The sequence below is a fragment of the Budorcas taxicolor genome, chromosome 18, assembly GCF_023091745.1.
Source record: "Budorcas taxicolor isolate Tak-1 chromosome 18, Takin1.1, whole genome shotgun sequence".
Taxonomy (NCBI): Eukaryota; Metazoa; Chordata; class Mammalia; order Artiodactyla; family Bovidae; genus Budorcas; species Budorcas taxicolor.
The window spans coordinates 14,966,848-14,987,224 of record NC_068927.1 but is presented as its reverse complement, the minus strand read 5'-3'; the positions used below and the strand labels follow the sequence as shown (position 1 = coordinate 14,987,224).

The 20,377-nt window shown below is 56.2% G+C and overlaps 1 protein-coding gene across 1 annotated transcript in view; it reads right to left on the bottom strand.

Annotated features, from left to right (window-relative positions):
* Positions 1-173: 173 nt before the first annotated feature.
* The window catches only part of JPH3 (junctophilin 3), a 75,730-nt gene continuing 55,526 nt past the window's right edge, over positions 174-20,377 (bottom strand). Inside the window, exons 3-5 of the mRNA XM_052655315.1 lie at positions 3,998-4,122; positions 2,144-3,042; positions 174-577 (exon numbers count right to left, since the gene is read on the bottom strand). Coding sequence (XP_052511275.1) covers positions 497-577; positions 2,144-3,042; positions 3,998-4,122 — 1,105 coding nt within the window. The 3' untranslated portion in view covers positions 174-496. The remainder of the gene's footprint in view (positions 578-2,143; positions 3,043-3,997; positions 4,123-20,377) is intronic.

The following is a 20,377-nucleotide window of genomic DNA, read 5'->3' as shown; positions in this document are numbered from 1 at the left end:
CCAGGGGGATGCCCACGCCTGTCACCTGCTCGTCCAGAACAGGAACGCAGGGTTACTGGACTCCGTGTGTGCGGCCCGTCCCCAGCCGCTGGCCCCCGCCCCTGCCCCCCAAGGCTGGACCACCCGATCCTCCACCCAGGCTGCCCCCTCCACGTCCCAGATGGAGTGTGATGACGACGACGATTTTTTTTTTTTTTTTGCCGCGGACTTGCCGGGATCCCTTTTCTTTCCATGTCAAGCTGGAGGGTCGGCGTGCTGGCCTCCTTCTGCCATGCCACACAGCAAAGTGTTATACAAGCAAGGAACTGTGGCTAAAATCCAAAAAACATTACCCAGAAAAAAAGGCAAACTGTGAGTAATACCCAATCGTGTGGTTCTGTGAAAAGACTCGGAAGTTGTCATTGGGTGTCCAAGCGACGAGCCTTCCCTTTTGTTGTTTGCTTTGAAACGTCTCCTGTTTGTACCCCAACTGTTTTTTCCGAACGTGACAATCTCCTCAGATGAAAAAGTTAATAAACAAAATGGCGACTCCGATGTTTAGCAAGATCACCATGGCAACCAGGATCGGCGCAGAGCCCTGGAACAGAATGAGAAAAGGTGAGGTGAGCCTATGGCCGCTCCCCTACTCCTGAGCCAAACTAGGGGTTCCCAGGGGACTGGGGTGGGGGGACGGACATGGATCGCTGAGGAACCAGTCAGAGGCTCCCACGAGCGTCCAAGTCTGGACTCTGAAGCCCTTCAGGCCTGCACCTCTCCTGCCCCGGGTCTCTGAACACAGTCGCCCCCTGGCCTACGGCGTCGCTGCCTCCAGCTCTGCACAACCAGGCTTCAGAAGCGGCCCCTCCACCCAGGCGTGGCCCCAACCCAGGGAGGGGGGAGCTCTCCCAGTCCTCTCCACTGGCTTGCGGTGTGCAGCCGCCAGGAGCCCCCTGTGCAATCCTGGGACATGAAGCCCACCAGGGCACGCAGACCCCAGCCCTTCCCTCCCTGGACCCTCCATCCTCAACCCTCCGCAGGCCCCCGGGCTGTACAGGGACAAACGGCTGCCCCAGCCACCCCAGGTCTCTGCAGGAAGCCCTTCCATGGAAGGGTTTGGCAGTGGTGGTGCTCCCGTAAGTAGCTTTGTCTTAAAGCACCCAAGATGTGCTTTAAGAGGTTTTAAAGCAGGAGCACGGTTCAGGGGACTCAGTATAAAGCCCTTCCTGCATCTCCCACCCTGCCCATTGCTCGGCTTTCTAAACTAACTGCGTGCATGTGCACACACCACGCGCATTTCTGGAAGAGAGCTGGGCGCTCGGTCTGCGAGGACGGCCTGGGTTCAGAGAGGGCGGGCATGTCTCAGGACAGCCCTCCACCCGGACACAGGCTCACACTGGCTGCTGGGGGCTGAGCACACTGCGAGGGTCCCTGAGGGCGGGTCACACGGGGCGTCTGTCAGCCACTGGGCCGTGGTTGGAGAAGTTTCATGGGTCCTGCCTGCCGCCATGCAGTGGAGGAAGCAGGGAGTGTCTGCCTCCAGGTGGGAGCCAGGGGTGGGGGGAACAAGGGACCTGGGGAGGTCCCTCCGGGGTGCAAGAGCCCCAGCGTTCAGTCTTGCCCAGGCCTCTGTCCTCTCCTCCAAACCGCCGGCCCTCCGCGGGGGGCGTGCAGGAGACAACGTGGACCTCACAGCTGAGCAGGAAGCGCCCCACCCCCCCACAGGGCCTGAGGAACCTGGGTCACACCCCGCCCGCATATCTGACCCCAGGGGCCTGAGGCACTGTGTCCATCTCACCCACGTGGGAGCGGACATGCCTGTGTCTCGCCTGCTCTGTCTGGCCTCTGGGTTTCTCTCCAGGACACAGAACTTTCCTTAAAGGACAGCAGGGGGAAAGGTCCGAGAGAGCTGGAGGAAGGTTTGGGGTGGGGAGGCGTTCCAGGCTGCCCATTTCTTTTGGGGGAGCTTTCAGAACCACCCAGGCGCTTTTGCTGGAAAGATGCCCCAGGGGAGTAACCCTCGCGTGGACCTGTCAGAGGCAGTTTGGGAATTCCCGTAGGTGGGCTTTCAGCGGGGGAGGGTCCTGAGAGCTGGATGGGCGGGGTCGGGCTCTCGCCGCCCACCCTCCATCCCCGACCCCACCCCGGTCGGCTGGTGCCCACTCACCGTGCTGGCCTTGAGCTCGTCCCCGTTCTCATCGTCAGACTCCAGCGCCACGGGCGAGGACCTCTGGGGCGGGGAGAAGGTCAAGTCCCAGCGCAGCAGCCGCGGCTCTGCGCGGTCCCCCAGCCTCAGGCTCTCCAGCCTCTGCACTGCGGGCTCCGCGCAGGGGGCTGGCCTGGCGTGCTCCTTGTTCTGGGACTTGGACCGCAGTCTCTGGGCCCCGAAGGCCCGGTCCTCCGGGCGGTGGTCCTCCCCGGGGCCCCGGCAGGCGCCCCCCTTGCTGTAGCGTCTTTTCGGAGGGTGCACGTCTTGTGTGTACGAGTCCATCCTCAGCAGGGGCTTCATCTCCATCTCGTAGTTGCTCAGTTTCTCCTCGTCCAGCTCCAGCAGCTTGGGGCCCCCGGGGCCGGGGTTGCCGGCCCGGTGGTGGGAAGTCCAGGAGAAAGTGGTGGGGGACTCCGTCCGCCGCTCCCGGGGCTTGGGGTTGCCGGACTGCTTGTGGCCCGCGCCCCGGGTGCGGAAGTCATCCGCCGGCTGGCCGCTGCGGAGGACGCCGCTGCGGACGCCGCGGGAGGCCCCGGCCTTCTCCTCGGCCCAGCTGTTGCGGGTGTAGTCCCCTCCCCTGCCCTCCAGCAGCATCTGGATGTCCCCGCCCCGCTCCTCGTCCACCGAGACCTGCCGGGAGAAGTGGGCCACCTTGTTCCTCGCGGCGGGGGCCGGGGGTGGGGTGGCCGTGGGGCTGGCGGGGAAGCTCTGCAGGGGGCTGTCGTCGGGGGTCAGGTCCGAGGGGGTGGTGCCCTTGCGGTACAGCTCGGGGCTCTCCTGCTGCGGGGGCGTCCCCGTGGAGGTCACCTCGATGTCGTCGCTCGAAAGCTGATGCTTCGGCCGCTGGTACTCGAGCCCTGCGACGGGTTGGAGACAGATGTGGGTGGGCAGGTTACTTGGGGGTTCTGTGCTCAGGCCCAGGGGGGGACCAGGATTGGGCCAGGCGGCATTCACTGCCTGCCAGTGGGTGAGGGGCAGAGAAAGTGGGAGGACAGTGTTCTCAAAGTCCCGAGGAGACCCCCATCCCCATCTGTGGCCACTATTGAGGGTGACCGGATCAGGATGATGGGGTGGCCCCCAGCTGCAGAGGTGACCCGAGGCCCGATGTGTTCCTGCTGAGGACAGAACGTCTTGTGCTGGGTGACCTTCCACAAGGCAGGACGTGGAGCTTAAGTGACAGTCCCACTGCCCCTGCCCCCATCCTGGGTCCTGGGGTTCTCCAGGCCGCTGCAAAGGCAGGGCTGAGAGCAGAGCTCCAGAGGGTGGTCCCGGGACGGATCCAACCCCAGCACCTCAAGAGCCTTCCAGTCGCTCTGGGAAGCGTGCATCCAGAGGCATGATCCTGAGCTGCGTGAGGAGGGTGGGGGCTGGGCTGCCAGGACCTCGGCCTTGGCAGACCCTCGGACCAGTCACCCCCTGCTCTCGAGGAGGGAGGAGGGTCTTGGGTCTGGCTGACTCAAGGGGCTTCTAACTCCTTTCATCCGTTCCCCGCTCCAAGAGCACAGGTGGGCACCCCCTGAGTGTCTCTGAGCTTCAATGCCCAGCTCGGACACCAGCTCGGTCATGTGTGGCTGCTGATGTTTAAATGTGGACTAAAGAGCAGGCCAGGGGCTGCAGTGGCCACAGTTCCTGCGTGGAGGGCAGCCACCTGGTTGGGCAGAGCAGGGACAGAGTTTTAGAACAGCCCTGGGGGGCGTGGAGCACACCGGAGTCTTAGGGGTGAAGCAGGCAGGAGGGATGCAATGGGCTGGCGGGGGGCTCTGGGTCACAGCCCGTGGGAGGCATCCAGGGACCCTGGCTGAGCAGACTCACCGTTTTCCCGGTGCTGGAAGGAAGGGGAGAACTCTTTGGCAGTGATCCGGGCGATGCGCGCCTCCTCCTGGGCCTTCTGGGCCGCGGTGAGGGCTGCCTCCGCCTTGGCCCGGGAGTGAGAAGTCCTGGGCGGGGGAGATGGGAGGGCGGTGAGGGCCCGGGATGGGTCAGGACAGGGTGCCCGACACCTCGCTCACCCACACGGTCCCACCAGGGCCTCGGTGCCCTTCAGCCGCTGCAGGCACGGGGCAGGCCACACTCGAGAGTGGAACCTGGCCAGGGACAGGCCCAGTCCTGCCTGAGGAGTGTCCCTCCTCCCCGGGTCCTGGCCACAGACTAGACCCCTGGCTGACTCATCTCAGCCTCCAGGGGTGGGCCGGTGCTCAGTGTGGCCCTGACTAGAGACGGGGGTTCTGGGGGTGGCTATTCCCTGATGGACAGGGAAGCCTGGCGTGCTGCACTCCACAGGGTCGCAAAGAGCCGGACATGACTGAGCGACTGAACTGAACGGATGCCACTGCCACCAGTGCGCAGAGTGGGCTGTGCTCCAGGTGGCCGGCCTGGAGCAGGAAGGGGTGGGGCCCGCCAGCCTGGCACAGAGAGGGTGCCAGGGCCCAAGGAGTGTGGCCTGCCTGCACACCAGCTCTGACCTACCCCAGGCGACCGCTTAGCCTCCGTCCCACCCTGTGTGAAGGGCCCTTGTTCAACCCAGCTGAGCCAAGGGCTGCGCGGCTCCTGTTCCCAGGACACAGGCCAGGATGGGTGTGTTGGCCCCTGGCCCCCAGCCCAGCATTTCTTCCCCCAGACCCTATCCCGGCCACCACAGTGCCTCCACAGGCTGGTGCCTCCAACCCTGTGGATGTGGAGGAGACACATCCGGGGGGTCTGAGAAAACCTCCCCAAGTGGGTGGGAGCCATGGTCTCCAGGCGCTGAGAGAAGGCGAAGCCCGACTCCCCTTAGCACTCAGGGTGATGGTTCTCTGCAGTCACTCGGATTTGGTGATGGCACCGCCCTTGTGTGAGGGCACAGGCCCAGCGTGGGGACCTCACACCCCAGGGTGGACACGGGAGCCACGACTCCAAACGAGCTTGATGTACGGCCCAGAAACTTCCAGCAGGACAGCCTCCAGCCCAACGCTCAGACCTGTCCCTCCCCAGCTGAGTCCAGCTGAGACACGCAGGGGGCAGGGCTGGGTCACCCAGATGGAGGGTCTCACCTGCCTCTGGGTTCCACTTGTTCCTGCCTCCTGTCCTGGCTCCAGGGGCCTGCTTCCCAACCGCCAGTCCCCCGAGATGATTGCAGTCTGACCCCCCCAGGGGCCTCCTCCCTTCCCTGGAGCGCTCTAAACAGCCTGGCCATACACCCCTCAGCGCCCATGGGACCCGCTCCATGGGCTCCACCAGGAGACCCCTCACTCCTTGCAAGCCACAGGTTTCTGCTTTTTTTTTTAAGAATGCCCCTGTGCTAACCAGGACAACTTTACAAGAAGAGAACAGGGTGTGATGTACCCAGAGAGTGTGTATGTCATCGCATGAGCAGGAGTGCAGGACCCAGAGCCGCCGCCTCCAGGCCCCTCACCCACCAGCCTGCTGCCTCACCTGGGAGTGGCCACTAAGGCGGAACTAACCGTAGAAGCGCAGTGCCAAGGAAATTCTTCCCTTCACACGGTTTCTGAACAACGGGGAAAGACAGCGCCTCTCAGTGTGGCAGCTGCCCGGGCCCCTCGGCGTGGAAGCAGAGAAGCAGCGCCCCACGGATGATCCCTCGGGGAACCCGTGCTTGTCATCATGACAGACGAGGGGCAGGAAGCCCGGGGGGGCGGCAAGCCAGTAACGCAGCACCAGTTACGAACACGGAGCTCATCGGTTGTCATCAGTTGATAAGCCGTGGCTGCAGCCCAAGGGCTCCCACGGGGCGTCCCCCACCTGCACCCCTGAAGGCACAGGGCGTGTCTGCAGCCCTCGGGGGCTGTGCCATCCGCGCTGATGGGGGCACGGCTGGCTGAGGCCCGTGTTCACTTTCAGAACCGGCAGGGTCACGTCAGACCCAGCGAGGGTCACTGTGAGGCCCTGGCCGCCCAGGCCCATCTCGGGCCAGGGCCCTGGGAACAGAGCAGGAAGAACCGAGGCAGGGTTTCCGGCTGCGGGGGTCCCGCCTCCCCGTCCTTCTCTGTCTGTCTGCTGCATGGGACCCGGTGAGCGACTCCTACACGGACACCCTGACCTGGAGACCCGGGCACTCTGAAATCGTGTTCGAAGTGCCCCACCTGCTTCTTCCTTACCCCCAGCAGGGGCCCACGGTTTTTGTCTCACCCTGTGAGGCCCCACAGCCCCACACGCGCTGGACTGGACACGGCCCTTCCCGGGCCAACGGTGTGATCTGGTTCCTGCAAGGCGGCTCCCGCAGCTGAGAGGGTTGTGGTCGGGGCAGGACACCAGCTCCCTTGGAACCTGCCCGCGGGCCGGGGCTCGGCTTAGCTGATGCTGTGGCTTCTCCAGAATGTGCCAGGGGCTTTTCTAGTAACACTTTATTGAGCTATAACTCAGAGTGTGTATATATATTATATATATAATAATGTATATATATAAAGTGAAGTCGCTCAGTCGTGTCCGACTCTTTGTGACCCCAGGGACTGTAGCCTACCAGGCTCCTCCCTCCATGGGATTCTCCAGGCAAGAGTACTGAAGTGGGTTGCCATTTCCTTCTCCAGGGGATCTTCCCGACCCAGGGATCGAACCCGGGTCTCCAGCATTCCAGGCAGACGCTTTAACCTCTGAGTCACCAGGGAAGTCCAAATAATAGTGTGTATATACATAAAACAGTGTGTGAATATATTTATCAGTGTGTATTCATATATAATAGCATGTGTGTGTGTGTATATATAATAAGTAGTGCAGTGGTAAAGAGTCTGCCTGCCAATGCAGGAGACGCAAGAGATGAGGTTCAGTCCCTGGGTTGAGAAGACCCCCTAGAGGAGGAAATGCAACCCACTGCAGTATTCTTGTCTGGAGACTCCCATGGACGGAGGAGCTGGTGGGCTGCAGTCCATGGGGTCACAAAGAGTCAGACACAACTAAGCACACATCCACACACACGTGTATATAATAATGTGTCTATATATAGTGTGTGTCTATATAATCACTGCAGAAGGCGATGGCACCCCACTCCAGTACTCTTGCCTGGAAAATCCCATGGACGGAGGAGCCTGGTGGGCTGCAGTCCATGGGGTCATGAAGAGTCAGACAGGACTGAGCAACTTCCCTTTCACTTTTCACTTTCATTCACTGGAGACAGAAATGGCAACCCACTCCAGTGTTCTTGCCTGGAGAATCCCAGGGACAGGGGAGCCTGGTGGGCTGCCATCTACGGCGTCACACTGAGTCGGACACGACTGAAGTGACTTAGCAGCAGTGTATACACATTAGTGTGTGTATATTATATGTTAGTGTATTATTTAATAGTGTGTGTATATATATAATTGTGTCTAAAAACTAGCATGTGTATCTGTAATAGAGTGTCTATAATAATGTGTGAATATGAATGATTGTGTGTTTGTCTATAATAGTGTGTGTGTGTATAAATATAATAGTATATGTATATATATATAAGGGCTTCCCTGGTGGCTCAGTGGTAAAGGATCCGCCTGCCAATGCAGGAGACGTGGGTTCAGTCTCTCTGGTGGTAAAAGCCCCTGGAGAAGGAAATGCAACCTACTCCAGTATTCTTGCCTGGAAACTCCCATGCTTAGCGGAGCCTGGCTGGCTACAACCCTTGGGGTCACAAAAGAGTCGGACATGACTTAGTGACTAAACAACAGTATGTATATAACAGTGTGTGTCTGTATAATATATGCACGTGTGTATGTATGTGTGTATCTGTATGTGTCTGTAACAGTGTGTGTGTATATATAATACTGTGTATCTATAATCCCATGTATATGTATACACACACACACACACAATGGTGTATAAAAATGTGTGTATATATGAAATAGGGCGCATATGTAATTGTATAGAATAGTGTGTCTCTATAATAGTTTGTGTATATATGTGTTTATAATAGTGTGCATGTCTATAATACTGTGCCTATATAATAGTGTGTCTATAAAATTGTATCTATATAATAATGTCAGTATATATAAGAGTTATCCATATAATAGTGTTTGTATCTATATAATAGCATGTGTATATATAATAGTGTGTATACCTTATCTAAAATAGATAGCCAATGGGAATTTGCTGTATGGCTCAGGAAACTAAAACAGGGGCTCTGTATCAACCCAGAGGGGTGGGATGGGGAGGAAGATGGGAGGGAGGTTCAAGAGGGAGGGGATATACATATACCTATGGCTGATTGATGCTGAGGTTTGACAGAAAACAATAAAAATCTGTAAGGCAATTATCCTTCAATTAAAAAATAAATTTAAAAAATAGTGTATATATGTGTGTATATATACGTGGATATATATTATATACACAACTATTATATACACACACACTATTATATATAAAATACTGTGTATCTGTGTAATAGTGTGTTGTATATAATCTGTATGTAACAGTGTGCGTGTATAATAGTGACTGTATATACATAATACACACAGAGATAACTCGCCCGTCCGAGGAGTGCAATTCGGTGGTTTATATAACATATATGTAACAGTGTGTGTGTATAATAGTGACTGTACATACATAATACACACAGGGATAACTCGCCCGCCCGAGGAGTGCAATTCGGTGGTTTATATAACATATATGTAACAGTGTGTGTGTATAATAGTGACTGTACATACATAATACACACAGAGATAACTCGCCCGTCCGAGGAGTGCAATTCGGTGGCTTTAGCCCATCTATGGAGCTGCAGTACCACCACTGCAGTCAGTCTTAGAATCTTCTACTCACCCCCAAAGACCCCGCTCCCTCCATCAGTCAGCCCCGTCTCCCCCAGAGCCTCCCACCAGCCCTCGGTGGTCAGCAGGGTTGCCCGCTGTGGACACTTCATGCATGCTTGAGTTGACCGAGGGAGATGCACGTCACAACGGGCGCCACCTGGGAAGTCGCGGGGCAGGGCCGTCCAGCATGTCCACAGGCCACGCAGCCACCACCCCTGTCCAGTGCCGGGACCTTCGCACCACCCCCAAACAGCCCCCTCCCCAGGGCAGTCACTCCCACCTGCACCCCAGCCCAGCACCAGGGGTCTGAGCCTCAGTTCAGCCCCTCCCATCGCTGCGTGGAGACGGGGACCCCCTCCCGGGTGGAGTGGCGGGGCGAGTCCCGGGGCTGCTCCTGGGGTCTGAGGGGAGCGCACCGCCACCCTGTGCTGTCCCTACTCCCGGGGACCCGGGGTCGTCACCTGGCTAACCAATGTCCCCCAAGCTGGTGACGTCCACCCTGAGCCTCCTGAAGGCCCTCAGACGTGACGTCGGGACAGGCCTGGCCCCCAGCATGAGCGTGCTCCTGTCACAGACAATGGAACCCTGAGAAGGAAATGTGTGCGGGTCATGAGCCGAGCGGGGGACGCGCCTCAAGCAAGGAGGCTGCAGGACAGGAGGTCCAGGAGGCTGAGGGTGGGGACAGGGCTCGAGTGTCTCCAGGTGCGCCTGTCATCGGAGCGGGTGACCCGAAGCCCTAAGAGTGCCAGGGACAAGGTAGGTGATTGAATTGTTAATCCCACTGGGGGTTGGAAGCAAAGAAAAAAGTGTGGGAGACCCTGTATGTTCACGTGACTCCAGAAAGCAGGTTTGCTTAACCCCAAAACCATGCAATAGGAGGAGACACACCCCAAAACAGTGGCAGCACCGTTGTACTACAACCACTGCAGTCAGTCTTAGAATCTCCTACCCACCCCTGAAGACCCCGCTCCCTCTATCAGTCACCCCCATCTCTCCCAGAGCCTCCCCACCAGCCTGCAGTGGTCAGCAGGGTTGCCCGGGGCAACGGTGGCGGCACGAGCTCTGCACCCTGCCCTGGGGGTTCAGGCAGTTACTGCTTCCTAGGACGTGTTCATTACAAACAAAGGTATAGGAAAAGGTAACATGGTGCTGAAATCTGGGATGATTTCCCATTTTTAGCCTATGTTACCACCTTTCCGCTCATTTCCAATGCCCCACAACAGTCCTGGATTGATCATGCAGGGACAAGAAGACTCCCCTGCCCAACCTGGAGGAGAAGTTGATGATGGAAGCCTGACGTCTACTCAAGAATGAGGAAGAAGGTGGTCTTTTTCTCCTCCCCACTTTTCCTTTGATTATAGAATTGCAGCCTACCTTCTCCCCCACCCACCTGTAAGCCTCCTATTCTAATAAGTCGCTTCTTATCTATGGCGTTGTATGCCTCTGCGCATGTGCCAAGTTGCTTCAGTCGTGGCTGATCCTTTGTGAGCCCATGGACGGTAGCCCACCAGGCTCCTCTGTCCATGGGGATTCTCCAGGCAAGAACCCTGGAGTGGGTTGCCAGGCCCTCCTCCAGGGGATCTTCTTGATCCAGGGATGGAACCTGAATCTCCTATGTCTCCTGCATTGTCAGAGGGGTTCTTTACCACTAGTGCCCCCTGGGAAGCCCTATCTATGAATTTCAGTTCAGTTCAGTCGCTCAGTCGTGTCCGACTCTTTGTGACCCCATGAATCGCAGCATGCCAGGCCTCCCTGTCCATCACCAACTCCCGGAGTTCACTCAGATTCACGTCCATCGAGTCAATGATGCCATCCAGCCATCTCATCCTCAGTCGTCCCCTTCTCCTCCTGCCCCCAATCCCTCCCAGCATCACAGTCTTTTTCAATGAGTCAAATCTTTGCATGAGGTGGCCAAAGTACTGGAGTTTCAGCTTTAGCATCATTCCTTCCAAAGACATCCCAGGGCTGATCTCCTTCAGAATGGACTGGTTGGATCTCCTTGCAGTCTAAGGGACTCTCAAGAGTCTTCTCCAACATCACAGTTCAAAAGCATCAATTCTTTGGCACTCAGCCTTCTTCACAGTCCAACTCTCACATCCATACATGACCACAGGAAAAACCATAGCCTTGATTAGATGGACCTTTGTTGGCAAAGTAATGTCTCTGCTTTTGAATATGCTATCTAGGTTGGTCATAACTTTTCTTCCAATGAGTAAGTGTCTTTTAATTTCATGGCTGCAGTCACCATCTGCAGTGATTTTGGAGCCCCAAAAAATTAAGTCTGACACTGTTTCCACTGTTTCCCCATCTATTTCCCATGAAGTGATGGGACCAGATGCCATGATCTTCGTTTTCTGAATGTTGAGCTTTAAGCCAACTTTTTCACTCTCCTCTTTCACTTTCATCAAGAGGCTTTTTAGTTCCTCTTCACTTTCTGCCATAAGGGTGGTGTCATCTGCAAATCTGAGGTTACTGAGATTTCTCCCAGCAATCTTGATTCCAGCTTGTGTTTCTTCCAGTCCAGCGTTTCTCATGATGTACTCTGCATAGAAGTTAAATAAGCAGGGTGACAATATACAGCCATGACGTACTCCTTTTCCTATTTGGAACCAGTCTGTTGTTCCATGTCCAGTTCTAACTGTTGCTACCTGACCTGCATACAGATTTCTCAAGAGGCAGGTCAGGTGGTCTGGTATTTCGATCTCTCTCAGTATTTTCCAGTTTATTGTGATCCACACAGTCAAAGGCTTTGGCATAGTCAATAAAGCAGAAATAGATGTTTTTCTGGAACTCTCTTGCTTTTTCCATGATCCAGCGGATGTTGGCAATTTGATCTCTGGTTCCTCTGCCTTTTCTAAAACCAGCTTGAACATCAGGAAGTTCACAGTTCACGTATTGCTGAAGCCTGGCTTGGAGAATTTTGAGCATTACTTTACTAGCATGCTGAGCAGGCTGATGCATGAACTGATAGTGGGGTATTTTAGGGTCAGGAAGAAGGAAGGACGTGGGGTGAGCACAGAGAGGGTGCTGGAGGGCCCGGGCCGTGGAAGGACTCTGAGCTCCCTGGGGCCCAAGGTAGGCTTGAAACAGCATTGATCCCATTCAGGGGGTTTGCCGGACAGAATCAAAGCCTTGGCTCAGGAGAGAGGTGGCCAGCCTGGGCTCTGGGCCTGCAGGAAGCTTCTTGGCTTCCAGGCTTCCTCAGGGCAGGATGGGGAGCCACACAGGCTGAGCCCAGCACTAAATGTGGAAGGCTGGAATGACCCAGAGACCAGCACTGTGGGCCTGGAGGGGACAGTGTGTGTCCGTGAAGGTTTGGTGACTCCGAGTCAACATCCCTCCCCAACCCCCCCAGGGAGTATCCCCTGACGCCCACTAACGGCAGGTCCCCACACTCACTGACAAATGCCGATGCGGGAGCCCAGACCCCTCCACCCCTCCCCAGGGATGGGGTGGCAGGCACAGGACCGAGGGGGCGGGTGGGCAGGGCAGGCCCCTGGGCAGTGGCAAGGCCAGATTGCGGGCCACGGGGGGATGTGGAACCGAGGAGGGTTTGTGCACCGTGAACTAGTGGGGTTGCTGGTTCGTCATTAGAGGAATGATGTGAACCTTACTATATCAGCTCCAACTTTGAAGAGCTCAGTGCAAATCCCCCCAAAGGTCAGGCCAACAGGCGTCACCTAGCGCATCTCTGCACACACATCCTGTGTAAACACGCGTGTGCCATCCCTCTGTCCCAAGGGAGATGTGGCTCAGACACGACAGCAGTTCTGGGGACGGACTCATCCAAGAGGCTGATGGAGGCCCAGCTTTCATCAGGCCCAGCGTGATGGGCTGTTTCCATGTTTATTCTGAGCCCGTGGAACTAAGAACAAGCACCTCCTGCCCACCCTCCTGGGAGGCCTGGCTGGATGGCAGAAGCTGGGTCCCCGTCCTCAGATGGCCACCGTGGCCTGGCCTCAAAGCCAGCGTGGTGGGTGTGGCTGAGCCCCGACCCCCATATCCAGTCCCCCTCATGGTGTATTTGGTGAACACCCCCTCGACCGGAGGCTCCCAGAGAGGAGGTCCCGCTGTTCCCACCTGCTCGGGAGCACACACACACACACACACACACTGAGAGGGAGGGATGGGAGACATCCCAGAGGGGCCACGGTCTGGTTCCTGCAGCTTTGCTTAGTAAAAACACACGGACATTAATCCCCCAACATCATACGTATATTTACACATATACGTTCACACATATATAAAAAGAACGCGCTGCGGCAACCCTAAAATAAAATTAAATCAAGCAACTGCATTTAATAGAGAAGAAACCTCCCAAGGCATCGCGAAGGTTCCCCGGAAGTGAGACATGCAGGGCTCTTGGCTGGCAGTGAGGTGACCTGCCCTCTGGGGACGCTGAGCAGGGGTCCGGCCAGTGCCGTGAGCCGGCTGGGGAGTCCCGGGTCCCCACCCCCTGGCAGCTCCACCTGGTGTCCTGCACCTCTGCCCCCTGCACCCCAGCTCCCAGAGAGGAGGGCCGGGCATTCCCGCCAACCAGGGAGACATCACCTCCCAGACACAGGGCTGCATAAGACAAGGCCACAGGTGCATCAGACGGATGGACACATGGGTGGGGCGTGCAGTGACCTGCCTGTGTCCCCCAAGCTCTGTCCATCTGGGAACTGGGAATGTCACCTTATTTGAGGGGGGGTGTGATAAAACCCCAAATGGCCAAGCCCCTCCAAGTGTCTGACTCAGCAGGTCTGGGTGGGCCTGGGAACCTGAACTTGTCTGGAGTCAGCCCTCTGCCCCCGGCTGACACCGCAGTGAACCGGTTCGTGTTCCCACACCCCAGACTGAGGCGTGCCCACCCCCCAGGGCTGCCCTGGGCCCCCCAGCTCACTGTTTGCTCAGGAGGAGGTGTGTGGTCCCACTCACAGCTGCCAGCTCCCATCCCCAAGTCCAGGCTTGACTTTCTCATGCCCGGATTCAATTCAGCACGTGTTGAGCACCTGCTGTGTATGTGTGGGGATGGTCAGGGGTCCTCTACACACTGTCGTGGGCCCTGTTGACCCTGGCAGCCAGCTGGTTTCCATGCCCATGATGACCCTGAGGTCAGTGTGTGGGTTACTCCTCACTGACCAGTCAGGAGACTGAGGCACAGGGATCTGGGCGCGCTCTGGGGCCCAGGGCTGGGACAGGTACACACACTTCTCCAGCCAGTGAAGGACCGCCTTTCAGAGGTGGAGACGTGCCATGAGCACATTCAGGGGGAAGGCGCCAAGTGGAAGCCAGGTGTTAGCCCCACCCACTCCACTCCTTCTCCTGATGGCCTTCTTGAGGGCCCCCAGGAGCCTCTGGAGCCTACCCACACGTGATTCCAGCCGGGATGGCCGAGCTGAGCATGAGGCCCTCGGTGCCAAGGGCTCTTTCACGGGCCCAGAGGTGTTCTTGGGCCCAAGGAAGAAGGATCGCGGCCCTGCCCTCGCTGCCCAAGGCCGTGACCAAGCTCCACGTTCATCTCTCATCCCCACGGCCCCTGCACTCTGGCCTTACACTGTCCTCCCAGCAGGTCTCTCTGCAGACGGCATCTGACCTTGTCACTACCACCTCCCACCTCTGGTTTTATAACAGTTTAACTGAGCTCGATCCATGTTCCTCCATGACTGCCTTCACGGGCTGTCTTCTCCATGCATGGGATCCCCTCCCCCGACCTCTGTGAGGGCACTGTCCTTGGACTCAGACCACACCTATCTAGGACGACTACGTCTCCAGACCCTCACTCTGGTTGATTTGCTTCCCCAGAGAGGGCTACGCTGGGTCTCCAGGGTGTCTGCAGGTGGAGGTGACTTCTCAGGGGTACCACTCAGTCCACCCTGCTGGGCGGGATGCCAGGCTGGGGACAGGGGGCGGAGGAAGGGGAAGTGCTCCACTGTCCCTCCAGCCCCAGCCCTGCCGGCACCCCCTGCCCCACCCCAGGCCACAGGATCTCTTCTTTCTAACTGTTGTGAGCAAGGCCGCCCCCTGCCTGCAGGAGGGCAGAGCCAGACCTGTATCTGTCCCCACCTGCACGCGGCCTGAGGCGTGCGGGCATCTCTAAGGGCAGAATCCAGGGCTTAGTTCCCTTGAAGAGAGGCTGGCAGGCAAGCCAGAGTCGAGGGGAGAAAGAAGGGGAGACAGAGGCGCACAAGCCTTCCTTTCACAGGCAGGGCCAGTGCAGTAACCCTTTGCCTTCGCATCGTTAGGTCCTTGCCTAAGGGCTTCCAGCCGAAGAGCAGTGCATCCCTATAGATGGAAATGTGCAAGGCTGTGTGCACGCCAGTGAGAGCGCAGTGCCAGGCATGGACGCTCCTCCAGGACGACCGGGCTAAAGGCAAGTGGCTGAGCCCTGAGCCCCGAGTGGGCAGACACAGCAGAGAGGGCCCCCGCACTGCGTCACCAGGAGACAGGGTGGAGCAGTCAGGCCCCTGAGCAGCTGGGCTTCGTCTCCTTCTGACACTTCAAGCTAACGGTAAGGCAGAAGGGAGGAGCTGGGCCCTGTTTGAGTAAAAGTAAGGATATTTCTGGGCTGCTCATCTTAACGATATTTCACCCACATACTTCTCATTCTCAGGGTCAAGGAGATCTCCCAGACTACACATGTATGGAGATCAGAGGAGGGAGGGGTGTCAGACCATAATATGTCCCGCCAACCTCCCGAAACCCTTGTGCTGGAATCCATCTTCGGTAAAAGATGCACGTATCTGGGAGGGCCCTGGGTCAGATCGAATATGGACATGAAGCCAAACAATGCAAGATGACTGGCCAGAGAATGCCTGGAAACTGCCCGCCGTGTGAGCATTTAAACCATCCCCAAAGTGCAAGACTCCCTGAGCCTGCCCACATATCCTTCTGCACATTTTACTTCTAATAAACATCCTACCTGTTTCACAAACTTTCCTTCTCTTTGCTGAACGTTTTCTTTAAAGAAGAGAAGATCTGGAGACCCACTTCTAGCCGCCAGTCTCTGGTGGCCTAGTGGCTAGGATTCGGTGTGCTCACCTCCGGGGCCTGGGTTCAATTCCCCGTCAGGGAACTCAGATTCCACTTCAAGCCGCCACAAGCTGTGGCCACCCTCCCTTCAGCCCCACGGCCCCCTGAGGTCGGCAAAGCCCCCATCTCACAGACAAGACGACTTGGGGCCCCAGGGGTGGAGAGGCTTGCTCGAGGTCCGGAGGGGTGGTGCAGAGCCCAGGGTGCGTGGGATAGCTCAGGGGAGGGCCAGACTCCTGACCCCTCTGGACAGAAGCCGCATCCAGGGCCTCGTGTGGCCCCGTCAGCTCCTCGCTGGCTCCCACTTAGGACTGCCCTCATGTCATTTTTCCCCGTCCACACCTTTGGATCACAGAGGAGAGCAGAGACGGGGCAGAAAACGGAGAACGGAGGCTTTTTCACTAGGAGTGGCGCCGACCAGAGCCTGCTGCCTGATGGGGACTCCGACGATGCCAGCCAGGAGCCAGGCTGTGGCGAGCACCGTTGGGGGGGCATCAAATCCCCACATGACCCAGTTCACAGGGGAGAGAACCGAGGCAAAGGACACCCAGCATGGCTGGGTGGCTCTCAGCCCCCACAGCCAGGTGTGTTACAGAGAATACTCGTATGTTGTAGGCATTGAGAACACGTGTATGCTGACTTGTGTCCTCCCAAATACACAGGCTGAAGCTCTAACCCGGGCACCCTCGAGTCTTTACTGAGGTCATCGAGTTAAAATGAGGTCACTTGGGTGGCTCTGATCCAGTTTAAACCCTTAAATCCTGATGACCGGTTTAAGAAGAGAGACCAGCACACATACAAAGAGGGAAGGTCACGTGAGGACGCAGGGAGGAGGGAGGGTCTACACGCCAGGGAGAGAGGCCCCCAAAACCAGCCTGCCCAGACCTCGATGTCAGACGTCCAGCCTCCAGGACTGGGAAGGAATAAACCTGTCATCTGAGCCCCGTCCACTGCCTCAGTCCATCCACACAAGTAAGGCAGGGGACCGGCAGGATCTTCAAAGAGGATTCAAGTCAAAACAGGACAGTAGCTGGGACTTCCTTGCTGCTGCAGTGGTTAAGACTCCATGCTTCCAATACGGGGGCCCTGGGTTCAATTCCTGGTTGGGGAACTAGGTCCCGCATGCCGCAACTAAAGACACTGGACATTTACCACTCAGTGCAGCCAAAAGCAAAAGCAAACAGACAAAAAACAAGCCAGAATAAAACAAGTCCCTTATTGCAGCTATTTTAATGGCATTTTCTATTGAAGCCAGGAAATTGGTAAGGGTCTGTACTGCCTGAATCCCACCTGAGGCCCTGAAAAGGGTATTTCATCTGGTCAGACCCAGTTAGAACGTCTAAGATGAGCAGCCCAGAAAACCAGGGAACATTCTGGATCAAACCGTGACAGCTGGCCTCTCTTCCTCCTGCCATATTTCCCCACTTCCCCCTCCACCTCTTTTTTTCTATTAAAAAAACCTTCAAAGGAAGAGAAAAGAGAACTCAAAGTAATGAAGGAACCGCTGTCCAGCGCACTGGCAGGTCCAGCGAGGCTGACTCACAAAGCACAGAGCAGACGGGGGTCAAGATGCCGCACAGAGGGACGTCTGGCCCCAGCGCTGAGACAAGAGGGGCGGGGGAGGCCCTGAGGTCACGAGTCTGACACTGAGACCCCACCTGGCGAGCAGCCTTGGGGTCTGTGGCAGATCCTGGGGCTGCAGTAACAAGTGACCACCAACTGGGGGCTTAAAAGAGAAACCTATTCTCCCTCAGCTCCAGAGGCCCGAAGTCCACACCCCCAAAGCCCTGGGAGAAGCTGTTCCAGGCCTCCCTCCCAGTTCCTGCAGGGCTGGTGGTCCCCGGCAGTCCTTGTCGTGGGGCTGCACTGGTCTCTGCCTCCATCCTCCTGTGGCCTCTTCCCGTGTCTGTGTCTCTCCTTGTCTGCCTCTTACAAAGACACTCATTGGATTTGGGCCACCCTAAGCCAGAATGATCCCATGTCAAGATCTTTAATTACATCTACAAAAACCCTTCTTCCAAATAAGGGTATGGTCTAAGGTTCCAGCTGGACAAGTCTTCTGGGGTCCACCATCTAGCCTACTGCAAGGTATTGCTGTCACTGTTCAGTCATGTCCGACTCTGTGATACCAGGGGCTGCAGCACGCCAGGTTTCCCTGTCCGTCACTATCTCCTGGAGTTTGTTCAAACTCATGTCCATCCAGTTGGTGATGCCATCCAACCATCTCATCCTCTGTCACCTCCTTCTCCTCCTGTCTTCAGTCTTTCCCAGCATTAGGGTCTTCTCTAGTGAGTTGGCTCTTCACATCATGTGGCCGAATTATTGCAACTTCAGCTTCAGCATCAGTCCTTCCAATGAATATTCAGGGTTGATTTCCTTTAGGATTGACTAGTTGGATTGCCTTGCTGTCCAAGAGATCCTTAAGAGTCTTCTCTGACACTACAATTTGAAAGCATCAATTATTCGACACTCTGCCTCCTTTATAGTCCAACTCTCACATCCATACATGACTACTGGAGAAACCACAGCTCTGACTATACAGACCTTTGTCAGCAAAGTAATGGCTCTGCTTTTTAATTTGCTATCTAGGTTTGTCAAAGCTTTTCTTCCAAGGAGCGTCTTTTAATTTTGTGGCTGCAGTCACCGTCCGACAGATGAGTATAGTCCTATAGTCACTATAGGGTATTAATTCTCCACTTCTCTGGAACCTTTGATCTCAGGCCAAAATAACTCCCAGAAAGTGACCCCACCCTCCACTTGCCCCTCTGAGAGCAACCCAGGTTTCCCAGGACCCCCCTCAACTCCCAAGAAGGTGTGACGGGGGTGAGTGTTGGCATCCAGGCTCCATCCACCTCCTTCTCCATCTGGGGCACATTATGCCTCTCTGGGTCTCAATGGAAAAAGGTACAGTAACAAGGATCCTGTGGGATCTCAGCAAAGGTCCCTGAGACAAGGCATAGATGGCACACAGCTCAGCTTTCCTTATTAGTGGGTATTTCATAGACAAGAATTGCACTGTGGTGTAATTTATGTATCATAATTATGACAGAATAATTTCTCCTATTTAATGGTGCAGTTCAGTGATATTCAGGCTACTTAGAGTCCTGTAACTGTCACCATAACCAGATTTTACATTTTCAGCGCCACTAAGAAATCTCATCCCCATTAGCCCTCACGCCCGTTCCTGGGCTCACGGCAGCAGCCAGTCTGCTGTTCTGTTGTTGTTTTGATGGAAGTATTTCTCTGGGGAGGAATTAAGGGCCAGCGCTGGCAGGGGAAGGGCGGCTGTGTTTGAACTAGGTGCAGCTAAGGGGCTGGGAGGCCGGGGGCAGGGCCTCGCTGCAGCCCCCTTCCTGCTCTCCACGGTGCCTGGCCGCTTCTGAACTTCCTTTGTTTTGGACAGTTCCTTTCTCAGGACTGTCCTTTCACCAGGACTTCCTGGTGGCTCAGATAGTAAAGCGTCTCCCTACAATGCGGGAGACCTGGGTTCGCTCCCTGGGTCGGGAAGATTCCCTGGAGAAGGAAATGGCAACCCACTCCAGTACTCTTGCCTGGAAAATCTCATGGATGGAGGAGCTTGGTGCAGGTTACTGTCCATGGGGTTGTAAAGAGTCGGGCACGACTGAGCGACTTCACTTCACTTTCTCAGTTAGAATATACAACAAACTCTGTGGATGGCAGAAACCAACACAATACTGTAAAGCAATTATCCTCCACTTAAAAATAAATAAATAAATAAAATACACCAAAATCTAGAAAACCACCCTCCTGGATGGAAAGAGGTAACGGCAGAGAGGAGGGTATAAAACAACCCAGAAGCAGACACGCTCTCCGTCACCGCCAGACACGCCCTGGGAGAGCAGAGCTCGCTCGTCCCCTTGCTCCAAGTGGGCTGACCGCCACACACTGGACATGTGGGGGCACCAGGGACCCTGAGCACAGGGGCAGGACCTGCCCTGAGGGAGTGGACGGCCTGATGGGGAGGCTGGTTTGGACACGACCACGGAGCAGTGTGCACTGGCCATACTCTGGAGCGGACACGGGCCTCCCGAAGCCTGAGAGGAAGGAGCTGGCCAGGTAAACAGTCTTGGGATGAAGTCGCAGCGAGGGCCAAGGCCCGGGGCAGGGGAGCAAGCGGTGTGCTGGGGAAGCTGGGGAGGCCGATGTGGGTGTCTGCCGCACAGTGGGGCAGTGGGACCAACCCGGAAGATGAAGGTTTAAAACCTTCCAGTGCCAGGCTATTACGGCTGGATGCTCTCTCTTTAAAAAAAAAAAACACAATACACACACATACACACACACACACACAATACACACACACACAATACACACACACACACGTGTGTATATATAGAAATGTGAGTTTTTAAAAAAAAGTTTAAATAAAAACTGTGGAGAATGAGTGTGAATTCCCCTTCCACCCTCCCCATCTACTCAGCGCCACAGTGCTCAGTAGACAACGGCTCTGTTG